The 26,086-nt window shown below is 43.5% G+C and overlaps 1 protein-coding gene across 1 annotated transcript in view; it reads left to right on the forward strand.

The window, feature by feature from the left end:
• The first annotated feature begins 4,161 nt into the window (after positions 1-4,161).
• Positions 4,162-26,086, forward strand: part of LOC144689899 (organic cation/carnitine transporter 2-like) — a 90,333-nt gene continuing 68,408 nt past the window's right edge. Inside the window, exon 1 of the mRNA XM_078557401.1 lies at positions 4,162-4,536. Within this exon, the coding sequence (XP_078413527.1) occupies positions 4,162-4,536 (375 nt within the window). The remainder of the gene's footprint in view (positions 4,537-26,086) is intronic.

Raw genomic sequence — 26,086 nt, forward strand, 5'->3', positions numbered from 1 at the left:
TAGCACTGTTGATGACCCCTTCCATTACTTTACTGATGATGGAGGGTAAACTGATGGGGCGGTAATTGGCCGGGTTGGATTTGTACCGTTTTTTGTGTACAGGGAATACCTGGGCAATTTTCCACATAGCCGGTTAGATGCCAGTGTTTTAGCTGTACGGGAACAGCTTGGCTAGGGGCGTGGCATGTTCTGGAGCACAAGTCTTCAGTACTATTACCGGAATGTTGTCAGGGCCCATAGCCTTTGCAGTATCAGTGCCTTCAGCTGTTTCTTGATATCACATGGTGTAAATCGAATTGGCTGAAGACTGGCATCTGTGATGCTGGGAACCTCCGGACGAGGCCGAGATGGATCATCCACTCGGCACTTCTGACTGAAGATTGTGTCAATGCTTCAGCGTTACCTTTTGCACTGATGTGCTGGGTTCCTCCATCAATGAGGATGGGGATATTTGTGGTGCCTCCTCCTCCAGTGAGTTGTTTAATTTCCCACTGCCATTCACAACTGAATGTGGTAGGATTGCAGAGCTTAAATCTGATTCATTGGTTGTGGGATCGCTTAGCCCTGTCTATCACTTGCTGCTTATGCTGTTTTGCATGCAAGTAATCCTGTGTTATTGCTTCACCAGGTTGACACCTCATTTTTAGGTATGCCCTCCTGCACTCTTCATTGAACCAGGGTTGATCCTCTGGATTGATGGTAATGGTAGATTGGGGGATAAACCAGGTTATGAGGTTACAGATTGTGTTCAAGTACAATTTTGCTGCTGCTGATGGCCCACAGCGCCTCATGGATGCCGAGGCTTGAGTTGCTAGATCTGTTCAAAATCTATCCCATTTAGCATGATGGTAGTGCCACACAACACGCTGGAGGATACCTTCAAAGTGAAGCCGGGAGTTCGTCTCCACAACGACTGTGTGGTGGTCACTCCTAAAGACACTATCATGGATAAATGCATCTGTGGCTGGTAGGTTGGTGAGGATGAGGCCAGGTATGTTTTTCCCTCTTGTTGGTTCCCTCACCACCTGCTGCAGACCCAGATTAGCAGCTATGTTATTTAGGACTCGGCCAGCTCGGTCAGTAGTGGTGCTACCAAGCAACTCTTGGTGATGGACATTAAAGTCTCCCACCCAGAGTGTACTCTGCACCCTCTCCAAGTTGTGTCCAACATGGAGGAGTACTAATTCATCAGTAAGGGGGCGGGTGAAGGGGTGGGACGGTGCAGGGTAATTAGCAGGAGGTTTCCTTGTCCATGTTTGACCTGATGCAACGAGACATCAAGGGGCCCGGGATTGATGTTGAGGACTCCCAGGATGTTATGACCGATGCAGTTGGTAAAGCGAAGTTATTTAAAAATCCCAGAGGGAAACTTTAAACAACTGCCATAACCTATAATTTTAAGTGTCATTTTTGAGACGCGACTCTAAATTCAGGAATCAGACCACCAGTTTCCAAGGTTTTACATTAAACTAAATGAAACATTTTATTAAGTTACACAGGTTAAAATATATGTACACATGGTTACAAATTACTACTATCTTAACTTTTACTAAATTCCCAAACTAACCTCCGTTAAGGCAACAGCAACCCATAGACTTAACCAGACACCAGGTAAAGCATTTTCACCTTACAAATTCAAAATGATGTTCCTTTCACTGTGGAGCTAGTTGGAGGCTTACAGCTGCCTTTTGATCTTACATTGCCTCTGTTTGTACACCCAAAAACTACTGAGGTTATACCTACCACCACTGATTGAATTCAAATTCTCATTGTCTCACCAGCCTCTTTGAGCTTTATCTTTTAACAATGAAACCCCTTTCATAGTACCAATTTTATTAGTAATATAAACATATTGCTTGGTAGCTGCTAGAAAGGTGTCAAGTTTTCACCCCACTCTCTGAATGCTCTATTTAAAAAATGTATATGCACACTATCTGTCTTACATATCAAAACTAGTACATATCAAAGCACCCAGACTAGCTGGCTTTAATCCAATCAAGACATACCCGCAGACTAAACCTCTATTTTAAAAGAAAAATATTTTCCAAAATATTATATACATTAATAGCTTCATAACATAGGGCAGCTCCCTCCCAGCTGTATACCACTGTGCCGCCACCTCTGCTGGGCCTGTCCTGCCAGTTGAACAGGATATACCTAGGGTTGGTGATGGTGGAGTCTTGGACCTTGTCTGTAAGATATGATTCCATGAGCATGACTATGTTAGACTGTTGCTTGACTAGCCTGTGAGGTAGCTCTCCCAATTTGGGGGATTATTGGGACTATTTGGCACAATTTTGACACTCTTTGTGCCATATGTTAGTAAGGAGGACTTTGCAGGTTTGACAGGGCAGTCATTTGTCATTGTTGGTGCCTCGATCGGTGCCAGGTGGTTTGTCCATTTCCATTCCTTTTAGACTTTCTAGTGGTTTGACACAACTGAGTGGCTTGCTAGGCCATTGCAGGGGGCAGTTAAGAGTCAACCATGTTGCTGTGGGTCTGAAGTCACATGTAGCCCAGATCAGGTAGGGATGGCAGATTTCCTTCCCTAAAGGGCATTAGTGAACCAAATGGGCTTTTACAACAGTCAACAATCAACAATGGTTTCATGGTCATCATTAGACTTTTGATTCCAGAATTTCATTGAATTCAAATTTCACTATCTGCTATGGTGGGATTCAAACCCAGGTCCTCAGAGCATTACCCTGGGTCTCCGGATTACTAGTCCAGTGACAATACCACTACTCCACTGCCTCTCTGAAATTGGTATCAAAAAAATTGAAAGGTTCATGTGACAAGGAGTATTAGTACCTGCTTTTATCTAGATTTACACACCAGAATTCCAACTATGACCCATAACAAGCAAAATAGAATATGACAAATAGCAAGCCTATAATCAATGAATCATGATGTACAGACACATGAAATTATCAATGCATGTAAATTTTTATATAGCTCAATTAATATTTTTGGATTAAGTCTTTGGATGAGAAACAAAATAATGGATATGAAACTTGGAAGCACCAGAGATTTCTTCCTAGGCATTGTAGAAAAGATTTAGTAATCCCAGGAATGTAGACCTACTCTGATGACTGCTAAATTGGATTACACTGTTCATGTTTTCCAATGCTTCATTATTGCTAGACAGTATGGAAACCTATATCCCATGGAGAATATCACTGGATGCTGTGAAGTCTCACAACAAAATGTTTTCATTTTATCCTTTTTATCCTTGTGCACTGACACACTTTGGCCTATGTGAGGTCAAGCAGTCACCATCATCACTGTAGCTGCAGCCAGAAGGAAATGCTCTAATTGGAACTATAAGGGGTGGGGCTATTTTAAGAATTGCTTCAGATTTTTGAAATGTGCTGATGTTAACTGATAGGCAGTTAAAAATACTTGGATGCAATTTGTGCTTTCCTCTCCACATACTAGGCAGGATTTATATTTGGCATTGCACATGTCTGACATCAGATGTCATTTGGCCTTTCACAAGGACTAAACCTAATCAGATTCACGAAGGTTTTCAATGCAATTATTTGAACGTTCATGAGGAATACCTTCTTTTAAATCAAGTTTATTTTTCAAAAGCATCAGTTATAAAAATTGTTTTTTTATAAAATATGATTCCTATTGTAAAAATACATTTCCAATATATAGCCTAGTGAAACCACCAGATTGTCAGCTGCTGGTTTCACTCACATACTATAAACATCATTGCAAAATATTGGACTGTGTTCATGCAGGAGGGGAAGCTTGGTTTGACAGGCAAAACAAGGAATCAGTTAAACATTTGCAATAAAGGACATCTGAGGGTCGTGCACGGCTCCTGATGCATTTCCAAGATTTTTCTCAGATACGGTATGGTTTTGGAGTCATCTAGACGGAGTATTAATTTGTATAGTTAATATGAAATATTAAATTAGGTTAACAATAAAATGTGAAGACTAGTTTTCAAATTGAGCTTGAGTTAGCTTTACGACAGTATAAACGAAAAGTGGTTTCTCGGTGTGCCACCAGCTTACAAGATCTGATGCACATTCTTATTGGAAGAAATGGCGGTAACTTTCTGGCAGGAACTGAATTAATCCGTCAGTTTTACTGTTTTAACAGGAAGCACATTTAAACCTAAGGCACCAACTGCACAGAAAAAAGAAAATGCAAAGTTATGAAGAAGCAACTGCTTTCCTGGGAGAATGGGGACCCTACCAGAGGACAATTTTCTTTTGCTTAAGTATCATCATTATTCCAAATGGCTATACGATTATGGCTATGGTGTTTCTGGCAGCTATTCCTGAGCACCATTGCCGTCTGCCTAACTCTTCAAACGTGACTACTGGAGAAATTTCCTTTGCTAATCAGAGTTTACTGCTGCCCCTGGAGCAAGTGAATGGTGAACAAGTGCCCAGTAAATGCACCAGGTACAGAATTCAAATGGAAGATGGTTTAAATGACACAACGCGTGGATTAGAGCCCTGCGTGGATGGCTGGGTGTACAGCCCAGACATACACATCTCTACTATTGCTACTGAGGTAAGAAGCTTTTATTTTATGCATCAATACTGCACGCTTTTGTACTTATGTATTTTTGTGGGTTGACTTCCACAATGGGTTAACAAAGTCATAGATGTTTACAAATATTCTCATAATCTTCCAAATTGTGTTTCTATACATATTTTGAACTTCTTTATTTAAAAAAAGATATGAAAGGTGCTGCTTGGCTTTAATTTTTTCAGTGCTTGTTATCTCTTTGCCAATAGCTATGTTAATAAGGCAAGATGCCTTGCTGCCCAGGGACTTAAAAATGTGGAAGTTGTAAGAATTGATTGCAATGCACACTATATGGTCCTGTACTTGGGTTGCCAACTCTGGCTGGTCATATTCCTGGAACTTGTGTCAGATGACCTCCTGTCATCACCCTAAAATGCTGCCCATTGGCCAGCTCTAATCTACATCTAATGTTGGACACTATGGCCGGGATTTTCCTGCCGCATCGTGGTGGATGCAGTGAGCCATTCAAATCTCCATTGACTTTGGGACTGGGAGATCCCGCTGGCGGGAGGGGCCAGAAAACCCCATCCCATGTTTTGAGTTTTGCAAGGACAGGTGGGTTGGGGTGCGGTCAGTACTTTGGCTGTTGCCTGGTGTTCTTCACTAATAGAATGCTGCTGTGAAACCAGAAAGAAGTTCTGCCTATCACACAAATGAGTAAAGTGCTTTATGAGTTTCAGTGCCTCTGTGATGCCAGGTATATAGGCTGTACGTCTCAACGACTGGCGGATCCTATCAAACAGCCCATCCCTTGGCTGTTTGCAACATTAGATGTGATTTTGTTACTGGGCAGCAGTGCTAAGAATCACACTGACAACCAATTTAAGATTATCAGTCGGGCTTGCAGTGTGGCTCGCTTACACGTGTTAGAAGCTACATATGTTCACACACAGGGCATTGTCCTTTGCAGACAGAAGGAGCATGTCCACACATTTTTAACAAAACAAAAGCTTGAAGGACAGCCATTCCTAGGTTCATTCCCCATAGCAATGCCTTGACCAATCAAAGTCGACCTGCCTGGTTTGAATTTAAACAAAAGCTTGTCTGTTAGCTGTTCCCTGGTGTAGTCTCCATGGCAATTCCTCTACCAATCAGAATCCACTTGCCAACCAGTCAGCACTCTCTTTCTCGTGCAGTATGAATTGTTGTTCCCTTTGCAATTAGTATTCTTGTGTATCTATCCTGATGAGTGCAAGATGAAAATCTTCAATAGCATGTCTCTTTTTTCAGCAATACTTAAGTTCTGTCCTACCAAATGACTACTTCCTACCTACCTTTGTGTCATCAGCAAATTTAGCAACCAAACATTTGGTCCCTTCATCCAAGTCATTGCTATAAATTGTAAATAGTTGAAACCCCAGCACTGATCCCTTTGGCACTCCACTTATCACATCTTGCTAACCCAAAAATGACTCATTTATCCCTACCCTCTGCTTCCTGTTAGCTAACCAATTTCCTAATCGTCCTGATATGTTGGCCCCTACACCATGAGCTCTGATTTTGTGTCGTAACCTTTGATGTGGCACATTGTCAAATGCCTTCTAGAAATCTAACTACAGCACATCCATGGGCTCATGTTGTCACGTTAATCCATGTTGCTCATTTCAAAGAGCGCCAATAAATTAGTCAAAAATGATTTTCCTTCACAAAACCATGTTGACTGTGCCTGATTGCACTGAGATTTTCTTAGTGCCCCACTATAACCCTCTTAATAATAGATTCCAGCATTTTCCCTTTGACAGATGTTAATCTAACTGGTCTGTAGTCTCCAGCTTTCTGTCTCTTTCATTCCTTGAATAGAGGAGTCCCATTTGCTATTTTCCAAAGGCTATTAGGGCCTTTCCTGAATCTAGGGAATTTTTCAAAAGTAAAACCAATGCATCTACGATCTCAGCAGCCACTTCTTTTAAGGCTCTAGGATGAATTCCATCAGGACCTGGGGAGTTGTCAGCTTTTTGTTCTAATAATTTTCTCAGTACCCTTTCCCTGGTGATTGTAATTGTTTTAAGTTCCTTCCTCCCTTTCATCTCCCTATTCAAAATTACTTCTGGGATGTTATTTGTATTCTCTCCAGTGAAGGCAGGCACAAAATATCTATTCAATTCATCCGCCATTTCCTTATTTTCCATTATCTATTCCCCATTCTTGCAATCTAGAGGATTGATGCTCACTTTACTTACTCTTTTCCTTTTTAAATACTTGCAGAAACTTTTACTATCTGTTTTTATATTTCTAGTTAGCTTTCTCTCGTACTCTAATTTCTCCCTCAATGTTAATCTTTTAGTCACTCTTTGCCATTCTTTGTATTCTGTCCAATCTTCTGACCTGCTACTCATCGTTATGGAATTATACACTTTTTCTTTTAATTTAATACTATCTTTAACTTTAGTTAACCAGGGATGCTGTGTCCTTGCCTTAGAGTCTTTCTTTTTCATCGGATTATATATTTTCTGAGTATTCTCAAATACCGCCTTAAATGCCTGCCACTGCATCTCTACTGACTCGTCCTTTAATCTAATTTCCTAGTCCACTTTAGCCAGTTCTGTCTTCATGCCCTCATAATTGCCCTTATTTAAATTTAAAACAATAGTCTTAGATTCAGTCCTCTCTCCCTCAAACTGAATATGGAATTCAATCATATTATGATCACTGCTAATGAGGGGTGCTTTCACTATGAGATCATTAATTAACCCTGTCTCATTGCACATTACCAGATCTAGTATATCCTGATCTCTGGTTGGTGTTAAAACTTGCTGCTGTAAAAAACTGTCCCAAAAACAATCTGTGAACTCATCATCCAGGCTACTTTTGGTAATCTGATTTGTCCAATCTATAAGTAGATTAAAATCACCAATGATAATTGTTGTACCTTTCTCACAAGCCCCCTGTATACCCTGCCTTACATTATGACTATTGTTAGAGGACCTATAAACCACTCCCACAAGTGACTTCTTGCCTTTACTATTTCTCATCTCTACCCAAACTGATTCCACACCTTGAACTTCAGAACTAAGGTCATCTATCCCTATTGTACCAATGTCATCCTTAATTAATAGAGCTACCTTTCCACAGTTTCCTAGTTTGCTGTCCTTCTTAAATGTCATTTACCCTTGAACATTCAGGTCCCAGTCTGTGTCATCCTGCAGCCATGTCTCTGTAATGGCTATCAGGTCGTACTTATTTATTTTTATTTATGCTGTCAGTTCATCTCTTTTATTATGAATGCTACATGTTTTCAGATACAGAGCCTTTAGTTCTGTCTTTTTACTCTTTTTGTAACTTCCAGCCTTATTTGCTGGTGCATTCTTAGGTTTGTACACTCTGTTCCCTCCTGCCATGCTCTGATCATTGCCCTTATTGCTACCTTGCTCTTTTGGTTTGTGTTTTCTATTTAATCTACCACATCTCCCCAAACTTGATCTCCTGCCCCCACTATTTAGTTTAAAGCCCTCTCTACTGCCCTAGTTATATGAATCGCAAGAACACTCATCCCAGCACAGTTCAGGTGAAGGCCACCCCAACAGTACAGCTCCTATTTTCCCCAGTACTGGTGCCAGTGCCCCATGAATCAAAACCCATTTCTCCCACACCAATTGTTAAGCCATGCATTTAACTCTCTAATCTGATTTACCTACCCCAATTTGCTCGTTGCTCAGGTAGGCATCCAGAGATTATTACCTTTGAAGTTATGCTTTTTAATTTAGCCCCTAGCTCCTCATATTCCCTCAGCAGAACCTCTTTCCTAGTTTAACCTATGTTGTTGGCATGTTGTTGAGAGGGAGAGAGTCGGAGGGAGAGAAAGAGTAGGCGAGTGGGAGAGAGTTGGAGCGAGACAGTCGGAGAGAGAGCCAGAAAGAGTTGGAGAGAGAGTGAGAGTCAGAGAGAGAAAGAGGCAGTCAGACAGAGGGAGAGAGTCATGAAAGAAGTGGCTAGTGAAATAGTTGATGCATTGCTATTAATTTGTCAAAATTCCCTAGATTCGGGGAAAGTTCCATTGGATTGGAAAATAGCAAATGTAACTCCTTTATTTAAAAAAGGAGGGAGACAGAAAGCAAGAAACTACAGGCCAGTTAGCTTAACATCAGTCATAGGGAAAATGTTAAAAACAATTATGAAAGTTTTTAGAGCAGAGAACTTAGAAAAGTTTAAGGCAATCAGGCAGAGTCCATATGGTTTTGTAAAAGGGAAATCAAGTTTAACCAATTTATTGGAGTTCTTTGAAGAAGTCTCATGTGCTGTGGATAAAGGGGAACCCAGGTCCCCAGAGCATTACCCTGGAGTCTCTGGTAAATGAGTCCAGTGACAATACCACTATGCCACCACCTCCAATGGATGCACTGTACTTAGATTTCCAGAAGGCATTTGATAAGGTGCCACATCAAAGGCTATTGCAGAAAGTAAAAGCTCATGTGTAGAGGGTAATATATTGGTATAGATGGAAGATTGGCTAGCTAACAGGAAGCAGAGAGTAGCCACAAATTGATATTTTTCTGGTTGACAGGATGTGACAACTGGTGTGCCACATGGATCAGTGCTGGGGCCTCAACTTTTTACAATTTATATAAATGACTTGGATGAAGGGACAAATGGTATGGTTGCTAAATTTGATGATGACACAAAGATCGGTAGGAAAGTAAGTTGTGAAGAGGACATAAGGGGAATTGAATACAAAAGTAGGGAGGTTATGCTCCCTGGTTTTGACCCCTCTACGAGTGCCTTCCTATTCTACCCTATCTATGCCCCTCATAACCTTATACACCTCTATCAGGTCCCCTCTGCTCCAAGGAAAACAACCCCAGCCTATCCAATCTTTCATCATAGCTTAGACCCTCCAGCCCAGACAGCATCCTGGTAAATCTCCTCTACATCCTCTCCAGTGCAATCACATCCTTCCTATAATGTGGTGACCAGAAATGCAAGCAGTACTCCAGTTGTGGCCTAACCAGCGTTTTATACAGATCCAGCACAACCTGCCAGCTCTTGTATTTTACGCCTCGGCCAATAAAGGCAAGTATCCCGTATGCCTTCTTAACCACCTTATCTACCTGCCCTGCTACCTTCAGGGATCTGTGTATATGCACACCAAGGTCCCTCTGATCTTCAGTACTTTCCAGAGTCCTACCATTTATAGTGTAATCCCTTGCCTTGTTAGCCCTCCCCAAGTGCATTACCTCACACTTTTCCAGGCTGAATTCTATTTGCCACTGCTCTGCCCACCTGACCAGTCCATTGATATCCTCCTGCAGTTTACGGCTATCCCCCTCACTAGTTAACAATTTTCGTGGCACCCGTGAACTTCTTGATCATATCCCCTACATTTAAGTCCAAATCATTTATGTACAAAGAGCAAGGGCCCCAGAGCTGAGCCCTGCGGAACCCCACTAGAAGCTGACTTCCAGTCACAGGAAAATCCCTCTACTATCACCCCTTGCTTCTTGCCTCTCAGCCAATTTTGGATCCAACGTGCCACTTTGCCTTGGATCCCATGGGCTCTTACTTTCTTGACCAGTCTGCCATGAGGGAACTTACCAAAAGCCTTGCTAATGTCCATGTAGACCACATCAAATACATTACCCTCATCAACACTCCTGGTTACCTCCTCAAAAAATTCAATCAAATTTGTCAAACACAACCTTCCCTTAACAAATCCATGCTAACTATCCCTGATTAATCCATGTCGCTCCAGGTGCAGATATATTCTGTCCCTCAGAATTCTTTCTAGTAACTTCCGCACCACCGAGGTTAGACTGGCCTGTAATTTCCTGCTTTATCCCTTCCTCCCTTTTTTAATAATGGAACAATGTTAGCAGTCCTCCAGTCCTCTGGCACCTCACCTGTGGCCAGAGAGGATTTGAAATTTCCTGCCAGGGCCCCTGATATCTCTTCCCTTGTCTCACTCAACAGCCTGGGATACATCTCACCCTGACCTGTGGATTTATTCACTCTTAAGGCTGCTAAACCCACTAGTGCCTCCTCTCTCTCTATGTTAATTTCCTCTAATATTTCACAGTCCTCCACCCTGATGTCTATGGCTGCATCGTCCTTTTCCATTGTGAAGACCCATGTCTTCTGGGTCCACACACAGATTATCTCTATGGTCCCTAATTGGCCTTACTCTTTCCCTAGTTATTCCCTTGCCCTTTATATATTTAAAAAAACCCTTTGGGTTTTCCTTTATTCTACCCACCAATGCTTTCTCATGTACTCTTAGCTTTCCTAATTTTCTTTCAAAGCTCCCCCCTATGGGCTCTAGGGACTTTGCCGTATTGAGCCCTTGGTATCTGCCATAAACTTAATTTTTTTCTTAATCCTAACCTCTATGTCCCTTGACATCCAGGGTTCTCTGGACTTGGTCCCCCCTTTGTCTTTACAGAATATATTTGCCCTGTACTCTCGCTATTTCCTCCTTGAATGCCTCCCACTGCTCTGACACTGTTCTACCTGCAAGTAGCTGCTCCCAATCCACTTGGGCCAAATCGTATCTCATCTTAGTAAAATTAGCCTTTCTCCAGTTTAGAACTTTTATTCCCAGCCCAACCTTATCCTTTTCCATAACTATCCTAAATCTAACTGAGTTATGGTCACTATCTCCAAAATGCTCCCCTGCTGATACGCCTTCCACGTGCCCAGGCTCATTTCTGAATATTAGGTCCAGAACTGCCTTCTTCTTTGTTGGGCTTTCTAGTACTGGCTAAAAAAGTTCTCCTGGATGCAACTTAGGAATTTTGCTCCCTCCCTGCCTTGCACACTAAAGCTAACCCAGTTAATATTTAGGTAGTTAAAATCCTCTACTATTATTAACTAGATTGATTCCAGAGATGTGGGGCTTGTCTTATGAGGAGAGATTGAGCAGTTTAGGCCTATACTCGCTAGAGTTTAGAAGGATGAGAGGAGGTCTAATTGAGGTATATAAGATACTAAAGGGGTTAGACAAAGTAGATGTGGAGCTGAGGTTTCCCCTTCTGGGGCATTCTAGAACAAGAGGCCATAGTTTTAGGCTAAGGGGTGGTAGATTTAAATCAGAGATGAGGAGGAATTACTGTTCTCAAACGGTTGTGAATCTGTGGAATTCATTACCTCAGAGTGCAATGGATGCCGGGACACTGAATAAATTTAAGGAGGAGATAGACAGGTTTTTAGTTGGTAATGGGTTGAAAGGTTATGGGGAGAGGGCAGGAAATTGGAGTTGAGGCTGAAATGAGAGCAGCCATGATCGTAATGAATGGCAGGGCAGGCTCGAGGGGCTGAATTACCCACTCCTGCTCCTAGTTCTTACGTTCTTATATTCTTATGCACTGCCTTATTATTCTTACACTTCTCTGAAATTTGATTACATATTTGATCCTCTATCTCTCCCTGACTGTTTGTTTGGGGGCCTATAGTACACATCCCAACAGTGCATTTGCCCCTTTTGTGTTTTTTACTTCTACCCACATGGCCTTATTTGTTGATCCTTCCAGGATATCATTCCTCCTCAATGCTATAATCGATTCCTTGATCAATATTGTGACCCCTCTCTATGCCCCTCTCTATCTCGCCTGAATACCCTATAACCAGGAATGCCAATCCTGCCCTTTTAACCAAGTCTTGGTCATAGCTATGATATCATACTCCCACCTGCCTATCTGTGCCTTCAACTCATCTGTCTCATTCCTCAAGCTCCTTACATTAAAATATATTCTATTTAGCCTTGCTAAGCTCACTTTTTTCTTATCAAGCCTATGTTTCCTCTGCCTTCCAGTCTCACTTTCTAGGGTTTTAACTTCTAATTCCATCTCAGTTTCTCTCCCCTGTGAACTTCTTTTCAGAATCCCATCCCTCCTGCCAATTTAATTTAAATCCTCCCCAACAGCATTAGCAAACCTCCCCGCGAGGATGTTGGTCCCATTCCTGTTCAGCTGTAACCCATCCAACTTGTGCAGGTCCAACCTTCCCCAGAAACAGTTCTAATGCTCCAAGAATCTAAAGCCCTCTCTCCTGCACCATCTCTCCAGCCATGCATTCATTTGCTCTATCCTTCTGTTCGCATACTCACTGCTGTGTGGCACCGGGAGTAATCCAGAGATTACTACCTTTGAAGTCCTGCTTTTCAACTTCCTATCTAACTCCCTAAAGTCTGCTTGCAGGACCTCATTTCTCTTTCTTCCTATGCCATTGGTCCCAACATGGACCACGACTTCTAGCTATTCAACCTCCCCCTTAAGAATCTCCTGCAGCCGTTCTATGACATCCTTGACCCTGGCACCCGAGAGACAACATACCATCCTGGAGTCACATCTACAGCCGCAGAAGCGCCTGTCTACTCCCCTCTCTAATGAGTCCCCTACCACTATTGCCCTTCCACATTTCTTTCTTCCCCACCCAACCACCCACAGTGCCATGGCCTTGGCTCTGGTTGGCCTCCACAGAGGAACTGTCGCTCTCACCATTTTCCAAGGCCGATAAATGGTTTGTGAGCGAAATGCACTCAGGGGATTCCCTCACTACCTGCCTGGCCCGCTTCTTCTCTCTGGTGGTCACCCATTCCCTCCCTGGCTGCACTTCCTTAAGCTGCAGGGTGACCACATCCTGAAACATGCTGTCCACGAACCTCTCAGCTTTGTGAATGCACCATAGTGCCCCCAGCTGCCGCTCAAGCTCCAAACCCCGGAGCTCGAGTTGCTCCAGTCAGAGGCACCTCCTGCACACATGGTCATCCAGACCACCAGGAGCATCTAGGATTTCTCACATAGCGCAGGATGTGCAAATCATGGGACTGAGCTCCCCAGACATATTTTAATTAAATGGAATATGGACCCTTGCTTTTAATTTACCCTTACTCTACTTGAGTGTAGACTAGATGCTAGATCCTCTAGATAGACTACATCGTCTAGATGCTGCTGACTGCCTGTCCCAGGGTCCTCCTCTCGCATTCTCCTCTAGGTGCTGCCTACTGCTTGTCCCAATGTCGGAGAGAGAGAGAGCATCGGAGAGAGGAAAAGAGGCGGAGAGAGAGAGGGAGCATCGGAGAGAGGGAGAAAATCGGTAGGAGACAGAGTCAGAGAGAGAGAGAGAGACAATGACTGCGAGAGAGTCAGAGTGAGAGTCGGTGACAGAGATAGAGTTGGAGAGAGAGAGTTGGAGAAAGAGAGAGCCGGCGAGAGAGAGAGAGTCAGAGCGAGTTAGAGTCGTCGAGAGGGAGAGAGAGAGTTGGAGAGAAAAGAGAGTCGGAGAGAGAGAATTGGCGGGAGAGAGAGCTGGTGAGAGAGAGAGTCGGAGAGAGAGGATCGGCAAGAGAGAATGGGAGAGAGTCAGAGAGAGAGAGAGAAGAGAGAGAGTGAGTCGGTGAGTGGGAGTCAGAGAGAGAGGGAAAGTTGGTGAGTGGGAGGTAGTCAGCAAGAGAGAGAGAGTGAGTTGGAGAGAGGGAGAGAGAGGGAGAGAGTCGGAGAGAGGGAGAGAGTCGGAGAGTGAGGGAAAGTTGGTGAGTGGGACTGAGTCAGCGAGAGAGAGAGAGCTGGAGAGAGGAAGAAAGTCACCGAGTGGGAGAGAGTCTGCCTCAGGGAGAGATGTTGTCTGGGAGGTAAGTAAAAAGAGTTAGCTTATTTCTTGTATATTTTTAAATTTAATATATTTTAGAAATGATTTCATTTATGAATATGGGAATTTTATGCTCTAGTTAAGCTACAACTAGAGTATTGCACTCAGTGCTGGTCAACAAATTTTGGGAAGGATGTGATGGTTCTTGAGAGAGTCCAGAGGAGATTTACTGGAATGGTTCCAGGGATGGGGTATTTTAGCTACAAGATTAGTTTGAGAAACACTAAGGGGCAAAAAATCTTAGTGGGTGTTGTATATAGACCCCCAAACTGTAGTGGTGATGTTGGGAATGGCATTAACAGGAAATTAGAGATGCATGTAATAAAGGAACATCTGTCATTATGGGTGACTTTAATATGCATATAGATTGGGCAAATCAAATTAGTAACAATACCGTAGAGGAGGAATTCCTGGAGTGTATACAGGATGTTTTTCTGGATCAGTACATTGACGAACCATCCTCGACTGGGTATTGTGTAATGAGAAAGGAATAATTGGCAATCTAGTTGTGCGAGGCCCCTTGGGGATGAGCGACCATAATATGATAGAATTCTTCATCAAGATGGAAAGTGACGTAGCTGATTCTGATACTTGGGTCCTGAATCTTAATGAAGGAAACTACAATGGTATGAGGCGCGAATTGGCTATGATGGATTGGGAAACGTTACTTAAAGGGATGATGGTGGATAGTAAATGGCAAACATTCACAGAGTGCATGGGTGAACTGCAACAATTGTTTATTCCTGTCTGGAGCAAAAGTAAAACAGGAAAGGTGGCCAAACCATGGCTTACAAGAGAAATTAGAGATAGTATTAGATGCAAGGAAGAGGCATACAAATTGGCCAGAAAAAACAACAGCCCTGAAGATTGGGAGCATTTTAGAAGTCAGCAAATGAGGATCAAGGGATTGATTTAGAAGGGGAAAATAGAGTACGAGAGTAAGCTTGCAGGGAACATAAAAACTGACTGTAAAAGTTTCTATAGGTATGTGAAGAGAAAAAGATTGGTGAAGACAAATGTAGGCCCCTTACAGTCAGAAACAGGGGAATTTATAATGGGGAACAAAAAAATGGCTGACCCACTAAATACATACTTTGGTTCTGTCTTCACAAAGGAGGACACTAATAACATACCAGAAATATTGGGGAACACAGGATTTAGAGAGAGGGAGGAACTGAAAGAAATCAGTATTAGTAGGGAAATGGTGTTGGAGAAATTGATGGGATTGAAGGCCAATAAATCCCCGGGGCCTGATAATCTACATCCCAGAGTACTTAAGAAAGCAGCCCTAGAAATAGTGGGTGCATTGGTGGTCATCTTCCGAGATTCTATAGACTCTGGAACAGTTCCTACAGATTGGAGGGTAGCTAATGTAACCCCACTATTTAAAAAGGGAGGCAGAGAGAAAACAGGGAATTATAGACCAGTCAGCCTGATGTCAGTAGTGAGGAAAATTCTCGAGTCCATTATAAAAGATTTAATAGCTGAGCATGTGGAAAACAGTGGCAGAATCGGTCAGAGTCAGCATGGATTTACGAAAGGGAAATCATGCTTGACAAATCTACTGGAATTTTTCGAGAATATAACTGGTAGAGTTGATGAGGGGGAGCCAGTGAATGTGGTTTATTTGGACTTTCAGAAGGCTTTCGTCAAAGTCCCACATAAGAGATTGGCGTGTAAAATTAAAGCTCATGGGATTGGGGGTAGTGTATTGAGATGGATAGAAAACTGGTTGGCAGACAGGAAACCAAGAGTAGGAATAAACGAGTCTTTTTCCGAATGGCAGGCAGTGACTAGTGGGGTACCGCAGGGATCGGTGCTGGGACCCCAGTTATTCACAATATATATTAATGATTTAGATGAGGGAATTAAATGTAATATCTCCAAATTTGCAGATGACACAAAGCTGGGTGGGAGGGTGAGCTGTGAGGAGGATGCAGAGATGCTTCAGTGTAATTTGGACAAGCTGAGTGAGTGGGCAAATGCATGGCAGATGCAGTATAATGTGCATAAATGTGAAGTTATCCATTTTGGTGGCAAAAACAGGAAGACAGATTATTATCTGAATGGCTATAAATTGAGAGAGGGGAATGTGCAACGAGACCTGGGTGTCCTTGTACACCAGTCGCTGAAGATAAGCATGCAGGTGCAGCAGGCGGTAAAGAAGGCAAATGGTATGTTGGCCTTCATAGCCAGAGGATTCCCGTACAGGAACAGGGATGTCTTGCTGCGATTATACAGAGCCTTGGTGAGACCACACCTGGAATATTGTGTGCAGTTTTGGTCTCCTTATCTGAGGAAGGATGTATTTGCGATACAGGGAGTGCAGCGAAGGTTTACCCGACTGATTCCTGGGATGGCGGGATTGACATATGAGGAGAGATTGAGTTGATTAGGATTATATTCACTGGAGTTCAGAAGAATGAGGGGGGATCTCATAGAAACCTATAAAATTCTAACAGGACTAGACAGGGTAGATGCAGGAAGGATGTTCCCGATGATGGGGGAGTCCAGAACCAGGGGTCACAGTCTGAGGATACGGGGTAGACCATCTCGGGCTGAGATGAGGAGAAATTTCTTCACCCAGAGAGTGGTGAGCCTGTGGAATTCGCTACCACAGAAAGTAGTTGAGACCAAAATATTGTATGTTTTCAAGAAGGATTTGGATATAGCCCTTGGGGCGAAAGGGATCAAAGGATATGGGGAGAAAGCGGGAGCAGGCTATTGATTTGGATGATCAACCATGATCATAATGAATGGCGGAGCAGGCTCAAAGGGCCGAATGGCCTACTCCTGCTCCTAGTTTCTATGTTTCTATGTTTGGAGACACTGGAGTTCTCTTTGGAGTGAAGGAGATTGAAGGGTGTTTTGTTAGAAGTGTACAAGATTATGGCAGGTTTGGATACGGTAGAGAAAGAAAAGCTGCTCCCATTAGCTGATGTCACAAAGGCGTGGGGACACAGATTTAAGATTTTGAGCAAGAAATGTGGGGGATGTGAAGAAGAACTTCTTAATGCAGCAATTGGCATTGACCTGGAGCTCTACCCCCACAAGCAGGGCAGCCAATTGCGCACATTAAGAGTCTTGTTAAGGGCAGTTCAACCCTGTAATTCTATGACTCTTTAACTCTATGATCTCATGTTAACACATGGGTTGATTGGTCTTATAGTTGTTTTTAAAGTACTTTCTCTGTCAACCTTTATTTTTAGAACGTGTTCCTGGAATGAAAGTGGTTACTTTGCAATGTCAGCTACTTGTACTGCGGGTTCATTGAGAAATAGGTCACAATTGATTGCCATGTTTAGACTGAATGGAGTGGGGGCATGGGTTCCAATGTGTGTTACCTTCCCTTGTATGTACCTCGTGTTATAATACTGAAAACAACATATAGCAATACCCATGTCTTAAATGGTAATGAGACTGCAGAGAAAGGTATCACCTTGTTACTAGTCCACCACTAACAGCAGCTGCAATCTTTCTGGTTACAGAACAATTTGTTCCTTCAAAAGGCAACCTGATCTACATCTACATCGATGTAAACAAACAGCAAAGAGAACTGGAAAGCCTAGGAGAAAGCTCAGCCTACTTATCATTATGGGCGGTTTCATTACTCCAAGGAGCTCAACTCTGAGATTGCCATTTTCTAGATGAGGCGCAGTGGCAGAATTTGGATCAGATCCCTGGCCCTAGATCTACCTGTGAAGAATACCAGTGGAAGTGCAGTTGATCATATTACTTAGGCAACCATCATTTCGAAATAAGGGATCTTATAAAAATAAAGGGTTTAAGTCGAAGATGGGGGAAATTTCTTCTCTCAGAGGGTCAATTTTTTTAACATTCTTTCAGAGGATGTGGTCGTTGCTGGCTCGGTTACCTTTTGTTGCCCAGCCCTAATTGACCTTGAGAAGGTGGTGATGAGTTGCCTACTTGAAGCGCTGCAGTCCATGTGGTGTAGGTGCTGTTAGGGAGGGAGTTCCAGGATTTTGACTCAATGACACTGAAGAAATAGCAATATAGTTCCAAGTCAGAATGGTGTATAGCTTGGAGGGGAACGTGTAGTTGGTGGTGTACCAATCCATCTGCTGTGCTTGTTCTTCTGAGTTGAAAAGACCGCAGGGTTTGGAAGGAGCTGTCGAAGGAGCTTTAGTGAGTTGCGGCAGTGCATCTCCGTCAGTGCTGGAGAGAGTGAATGTTGCAGCTGGTGGATGGGGTGCCAACCAAGTGGGCTGCTTTGTCCTGGATGGTATCGAGCTTCTTGAGTGTTGTTGGAGCTGCACTCATTCAGGCAAGTGGGGCGTATTCCATCACACTCCTGACTTGTGCCTTGCAGATGGTAGACAGGCTTTGGGGAATCAGGAGTTGAGTTACTCTGCACAGAATTCCCAGCCTCTGATCTCTTGTAGCCACAATATTTATAAGTGTTATGGTCAGGTGAGAAGTGGGAGAATGGCTCCCCTCTCTGTCCACCCGTTGGTTAACCACAACAGGTGTATTTTAAAGGATTTGCTTGCCAATCCAGTGAGTGTTAAACTGTTTAAGATCTGTGTCTGTAAAAGACAAGCACAGGCAGGTTTTCTTGCATGCTTTAAAAGAGAATAGTATTTATTTTACTCAACATCTGATCTAATAACTGTAATAAAACACCCCAACTCTCACACACACAGGTGCATTTTGGAAGAATGTACATACACACACACACACACACAAACACGGAGGTGGTGCAAAGGGCCGATGGCAAAATTTGAATTCAATACATGTCTGGACTCAAAAGTCTGATGATGACCGTGAAACCATTGTCAATTGTTGTAAAAACCCATCTGATCTGTGAGTGTGCACATCCTGTGAATGAATTTCTTAAAAATGCTCTGTAGGGAAGGAAATCTGCCATCCTTACCTGGACTGGCCTACATGTGACTCCAGACCTACAGTAATGTGGTTGGCTCTTAACTGCTCTCTGAAATGGCCTAGCAAGCCACTCAGTTGTATAAACTGCTATGAAGTTGATAAGGAATGAAACCAGACATACCACCCAGCATTGACCTAGGCACCAGGAGCAGCAACAGCAAACTCAGCCCTATCAACCCTGCAAAGTCCTCCTTACTAACATCTGGCACGTGTGCCAAAATTGGAGAACTGTCTCACAGACTAGCCAAGCAACAGCATGACATAGTCCTGCCCACATAATCATACCTTACAGACAATGTCCCAGACTCCACCATCACCATCCCTGGGTATGTCCTGTTCCACCAGCAGGACAGACCCGTGGACAGGACAGACCAGGACAGAGGTGGCGGCACAGTGGTATACAGTCAGGAGGGAATTGCTTTGGGAGTCCTCAACATCGACTCCGGACCCCATGACATTTCATGGTATCAGGTCAAACATGGGCAAGGAAACCTCTTACTGATTACCACATACTGCAGCCCCCCCATCCTGCCCCCTCAGCTGATGAGCCAGTACTTCTCCATGTTCAACATCACTTGGAGGAAGCACTGATGGTGGCAAGGGCACAGAGTGTACTTTGGGTGGGGGACTTCAATGTCCACCACCAAGAGTGGCTTGGTAGGATCACTACAGATTGAGCTGGCCAAGTCCTGAAGGACATAGAGTCATAGAGGTCTACAACACTAAAAAAAGGCCCTTTGGCCCATCGAGTCTGCGCCAGTCAAACAAGTACCTAACTATTCTTATCCCATTTTCCAGCACTAGGCCCATAGCCTTGTATGCCATGGCATCGCAAGTGCACATCCAAATACTTCTTAAATGTTATGAGGGTTTGTGTCTCTACCATCCTTTCAAACAATGAGTTCCAGATTCCCACCACCCTCTGGGTGAAAAAATTCTTCCTCACATCCCCTCTAAACCTCCCGCCCCTTACCTTAAATCTATGCCCCCTGGTTATTGATGCCTCCACCAAGGGGAAAAGTTCCTTCCTGTCTACCCTATCTATGCCCCTCATAATTTTATACACCTCAATCATGTCCCCCCTCAATCTCCTCTGCTCCAGGGAAAATAACCCCAGTCTATCCAATCCCTCCCCATAACTAAAACTCTCCAGCCCAGGCAACATCCTGGTAAATCTCCTCTGCACTCTCTCTAGTGCAATCACATCCTTCCTATAATGCGGATTCTAGAACTACACGCAATACCCTAGCTGTGGCCTAACCAGCGTTTTATACAGTTCCAGCATAACCTCCCTGCTCTTGTATTCTATGCCTCGGCTAATAGAGGCAAGTACCCCATATGCCTTCTTAACCACCTTATCTACCTGTCCTGCTACATTAAGGGACTGGTGGACATGCACACCAATGTCCCTCTGATCCTCGGTACTTCCCAGGGTCTTACCATTCATCATGAATTCCTGTGCCTTGTTTGTTCTGCCCCAGTGCATCACCTCACACTTATCTGGATTAAATTCCATTTGCCACTAATCAGCCCATCTGACCAGCCTGTCTATATCCTCCTGCAATCTAAGGCTATCCTCCTCACTATTTACCACCCCACCATATTTCGTCTCATCGGCGAACTTACTGATCAACCCTCCTACATTCAAGTCTAAATCATTTATATATACCACAAACAGAAAGAGACCCAACACCACTCCCTGTGGAACCCCACTGAACACAGGCATCTGGTCACAAAAACACCCCTCGACCATCATCCTCTGCTTCCTGCTACTCAACCAATTCTGGATCCAATTTGTCAAATTGCCTTGGATCCCATGGGTTCCTACCTTCATTATCAGTCTCCCATGTGGGACCTTATCAAAAGCCTTGCTGAAGTCCAAGTAGAATACATCAAATGCATTGCCCTCATCTACATACCTAGTCACCTCTTCGAAAAATTCAGTCAAATTGGTCAGACATGACCTCCCCTTAACAAAACCATGCTGATTGTCCCTGATTAATCCCTGCCTCTCCAACTGTAGATTAATTCTGTCCCTCAGAATTACTTCCAATAGTTTCCCCACCACTGAGGTTGGACTGACTGGCCTGGTTCCTTGGTTTATCCCTTCCTCCCTTCTTGAATAACGGTACCACATTGGCTGTCTTCCAATCTTCTGGCACCTCTCCTGTGGCCAGAGAGGTATTGAAAATTATTGCCAGCACCCCTGCTATCTCCTCCCTTGCCTCACTCAACAGCCTGGGATACATTTCATCCAGGCCTGGAGATGTATCTACTTTTAAGCCTGCCAGACCACTTAGAACCTCCTCCCTTTCTATGCTAATTTCTTGAATTATAATCACAGTTTTTCTGCCTGATTTCCATACCCACATTGTCCCTCTCACTTGTGAACACCGACACAAAGTTTTCATTTAGAACCCTACCTACGTCTTACGGCTCCACACACAAATTACCACTATGGTCCTTAATGGGCCCTACTCTTTCCCCAGTTATCCTCTTACCCTTAATGTACTTGCAAAATAACTTTGGATTTTCCTTTACATAGCTGCTAGAGTGGGATGCATTGAGGGAACCAACAAGAGGGAAAAACATACTCACCAATCTCCCTGCCGCAGATGCATCTGTTCATGACAGTATCAGTAGGAGTGACCACCACACAGTCCTTGTGAAGACAAAGACCTGTCATCATGTTGAGGATACCCTCTGCCATGTTGTGTGGCACTACCACCGTGCTAAATGGGATAGATTTTGAACAGATCTAGCAACTCAAGACTGGGCATCCATGAGGTGCTGTGGGTCATCAGCAGCAGCAGAATTGTACTCAAACCACAATCTGTAACCCAGTATATCCTTCACTCTACCATTGCCACCAAACCAGGGGATCAACCCCGTGCAATTAAGAGTGCAGGAGGGCATGCCAGGCATACCTAAAAATGAGGTGTCAACCAGGTTAAGCTACAACACAGGACTACTTGTGTGCCAAACAGCATAGAAGCAAGTGATAGAAAGAGCTAAGCGATTCCACAACCAATGGACCAGATCTAAGCTCTGCAGTCCTGCGACATCCAGTTATGAATGGCGATGGACAATTAAACAACTCAATGGAGGAGGAGAATCCATAAATATCCCCATCCTCAATGATGGAGGAGCCCACCCACATCAGTGCAAAAGATAAGGCTGAAGCATTCGCAACAATCTTCAGCCAGAAGTGCCGAGTGGATGATCCTCCGGAGGTCCTCATCATCACAGCCAATTTGATTCACTCCATATGATATCAAGAAATGGCTAAAGGCACTGGATACTACAAAGGCAATGGGCCCTGACAATATTCTGGCAATAGTGCTGAAAACTTGCATTCCAGAACTTGCCACACTCCTAACCAAGCTTTTCCAGTACAGCTACAACACTGGCATCTACCCGTCAGTGAGGAAAATTGCTCAGGTATATCCTGTACACAAAAGTCAGGACAAATCCAACCCGGCCACCTACTGCCCCATCACTCTGCTCTCGATCATCAGTAAACTGATGGAAGAAGTAATCAACAGTGCCATCAAATGGCACTTGCTTAGCAATAACCTGCTCACTTATGCTCAATTTGCCAATTAGCACCTGACCCTCATTACAGCCTTGGCTCAGACATGGACAAAAGAGCTGAACTCCAGAGGTGAGGTGAGAGTGACTGCCCTTGATATCAAGGCAGCATTTGACCGAATGTGGCATCAAGGAGCCCTAGCAAAACTGGAGTCAAAGGGAACGAGAGGTAAACTCTCCATTGGTTGGAGTCATACCTAGCACAAAGGAAGATGGTTGTGGTTGTTGGAGGTCAGTCATCTCAGTTCCAGGACATCACTGCAGTAATTCCTCAGGGTAGTGTCCTAGGCCCAACCTTCTTCAGCTGCTTCAGCATAATTTGCGACTCTTCAGATACTGAAGCAGTCCATGACCAAATGCAGCAAGAACTGGACAATATTCAGGCTTGGACAGACAAGCTTGACAAGTGAAAAGTAACATTCGCAGCACACAAGTGCCAGGCAATGACCATCTCCAACCAGAGAGAATCTAACCATTGCCCCTTGGCACTCAATGGCATTCCTATTGCTGAATCCCCTACTATCAACTTCATGGGGGTTACCATTAAGCAGAAACTGAACTGGACTAACCATATAAAAACCCCGGCTTTAAGAGCAGGTCAGAGGCTAGGAATCATGCAGCAAGTAACTCGCCTCCTGACTCCCAAAAGCCTGTCCACCATCAACAAGGCACAAGTCAATAGTGTGACGAAATATTCTCCACCTGCCTGGATGAGTGCAGGTCAACCAACACTCAAGAAGATTGACACCATTCAGGCCAAAGCAGCCCACTTGATTGGCACTCCATCCACAAACATTCACTCCCTCCACCGCTGACGCACAGTGGCAGCAGTGTGTATCATCTACAGGAACTCACCAAGGCTCCTTCGACAGCACCTTCCAAACCCACGACCACTACCATCTGGAAGGACAAGGGCAGCAGAAACATGGGAACACTACCACCTGGGAGTTCCCCTCCAAGCTACACACCATCCTGATTTGGAATTATATTGTTGTTCCTTCACTGTCACAGCGTCAAAATCCTGGAACTCCCTCCCTAAAGGCATTGTGGATGCTTTGTGCATGGTCCTACACCATATGGACTGCAGCAGTTTAAGAGGGAAGCTCACCATCACCTTCTCAAGGGCAACTAGGGATGGGCAATAAATGCTGACCTCGCAGCAACACCCACATCCAAACATGAATATTTTTAAAAAGCACACAGGGAAATAAGTTACTAAATTTGAGGGTAGGTTAAATTGTTTAAGAGTCCAAAAAAAGTAAACTGTATATGGATCCTGCAGCTTGGATGGTTTCTATAAGACCATAGGACCATAAAAAGTAGAAGCAGAAGTAGGCCATTCAGCCCACCGAGCCTGTTCCACCATTCAATGAGATCATGGCTGACCTGATAATCCTCAACTCCACTTTCCTGTCTTTTCCCCATAACCCTTGATTCTCTTGCTGATTAAAGATCTGTCTATCTCAGCCTTGAATATACTTAACAACCCAGCCTCTACAGCACTCTGCGGTAAAGAGTTCCACAGATTCACTACCCTTTGAGAGAAGAAAGTCCTGCTCATCTCTGTCTTAAATTGGCACCCCTTACTCTGAGATTTTGCCCTCTGGTCCGAGACTCTCCCACAAGAGGAAACAACTTCTCAGCATCTGCCCTGTCAAGCCCCCTAAGAATCTTATAAGTTTCAATCAGTTTACCTCTCATTCTTCTAAACTCCAATGAGTACAGGCTCAACCTACTCACTCTCTCCTCATAAGAAAATCCCCCCTCCATACCTGGGATCAACCTTCTCTGGGCTGCCTCCAATGCCAGTATAGCTTTCATTAGATAAGGGGACCTATTCACAGTATTCTAGGTGTGGTCTAACTAGTGCCTTGTATAGTTTTAGCAAGACTTCCCTATTTTTATACTCCATTCCCATTGAAATAAAGGCTAACATTCAATTCGCCTTCCCTATTACCTGCTGAACCTGTATGCTAGCCTTTTGTGATTCATGCATGAGGACCCGCCAACTTTCTGCAGTCTTTCTCCATTAAACTCTTCTATTCTTCCTGCCAAAGTGCAGAACCTCACATTTTCCCACATTGTGTTCCATCTGCCAAGTTTTTGCCCACTCACTTAACCTGCCTATGTCCTTCTGTATACTCTTTGTGTTATCCTCACCACTTGCTTTCCCATCTATTTTTATGCCATCCGCAAACTTGGCGATAGTACATTCACTTCCCCCATCTAAGTCATTAATATATATTGTAAATAATTGTATCTCCAGTACTGATCCCTGTGGCACTCCACTAGTTATAGGTTACCATCCTGAAAATGGCCCCCTTATCCCAACTCTCTGTTTTCTATTAGTTAGCCAATCTCTATCCATGCTAATATACTACCCCCAACACCATGGGCTCTTATCTTATTAAGTAGCCTTATGTGCAATACCTTATTGAACACCTTTTGGAAATCCAAATATTCCCCTTTATATATCCTGCTTCCTACCTCCTCAAAGAATTATAATAAATTTGTCAGGCATGATTTCCCCTTCTTGAAGCTATGCTGACTCTGCTTGATTAGATTATGTATTTCTAAATGCTCTGCTATTGCATCCTTTATAATAGACTCTAACATTTTCCCAATGACAGATGTTAAGCTAACTGGCCTATAGTTACCTGTTTTTTGCTCCCTCCCTTTTTGAATAACGGTGTTGCATTGGCAGTTTTCCAACCTTCTGGGACTTTTTTGAAATTTAAGGATTCTTGGAAGATTACTACCAATGCACCAACTATCTCTGTAGGTACTTCCTATAATATCCTAGGATGCAACCCGTCAGGTCCAGGGGACTAATCGGCCTTCAGCCCCATTAGTTTCCCTAGTACTTTTTCCGTAGTGATAGTTACTGCATTTTTATCCTTCGCTGCTTTCGTCCCTTGATTATTTAGTATTTTTGGAATGTTATTAGTGCCTTTTACCGTGAAGACTGATGAAAAGTATTCATTCAACTCCTCTGCCATTTCCTGGTTCCCCATTATTATTTCCCCTGCCTCGTTCTTTAAGGGGCCTATGTTCACTTTGGCTTCTATCTTCCTTTTTATATATTTAAAGAAGCTCTTACTGTCCATTTTTACATTACTTGCTAGTTTACCCTCAAAGTTTATTTTCTCCCTCTTTATTATTTTTTGGTCATCTTCTGTTGGTTTTTAAAACTTTCCCAATGCTCTGGTTTACCACTAATCTTTGCCACATTGTATGTTTTTTCTTTCAATTTGATACTATCCTTAACTTCCTTGGTTAACCATGGTTGGTTTATCCCTTTCTTAGAATCCCTCTTCCTCACTGGGATATATCTTTGTTGTGAGTCATGAACTATTTTCTTAAATGTCTGCCATTGTTTATCAGCCATCTTTTCTGCTAAACTCCTTTCCCTGTCCACTCCAGCCAACTCTGCCCTCATTCCTTTGTAACTACCCTTATA

The sequence above is a fragment of the Cetorhinus maximus genome, chromosome 2 (assembly GCF_964194155.1).
Source record: "Cetorhinus maximus chromosome 2, sCetMax3.hap1.1, whole genome shotgun sequence".
In the NCBI taxonomy this organism is placed as follows: domain Eukaryota; kingdom Metazoa; phylum Chordata; class Chondrichthyes; order Lamniformes; family Cetorhinidae; genus Cetorhinus; species Cetorhinus maximus.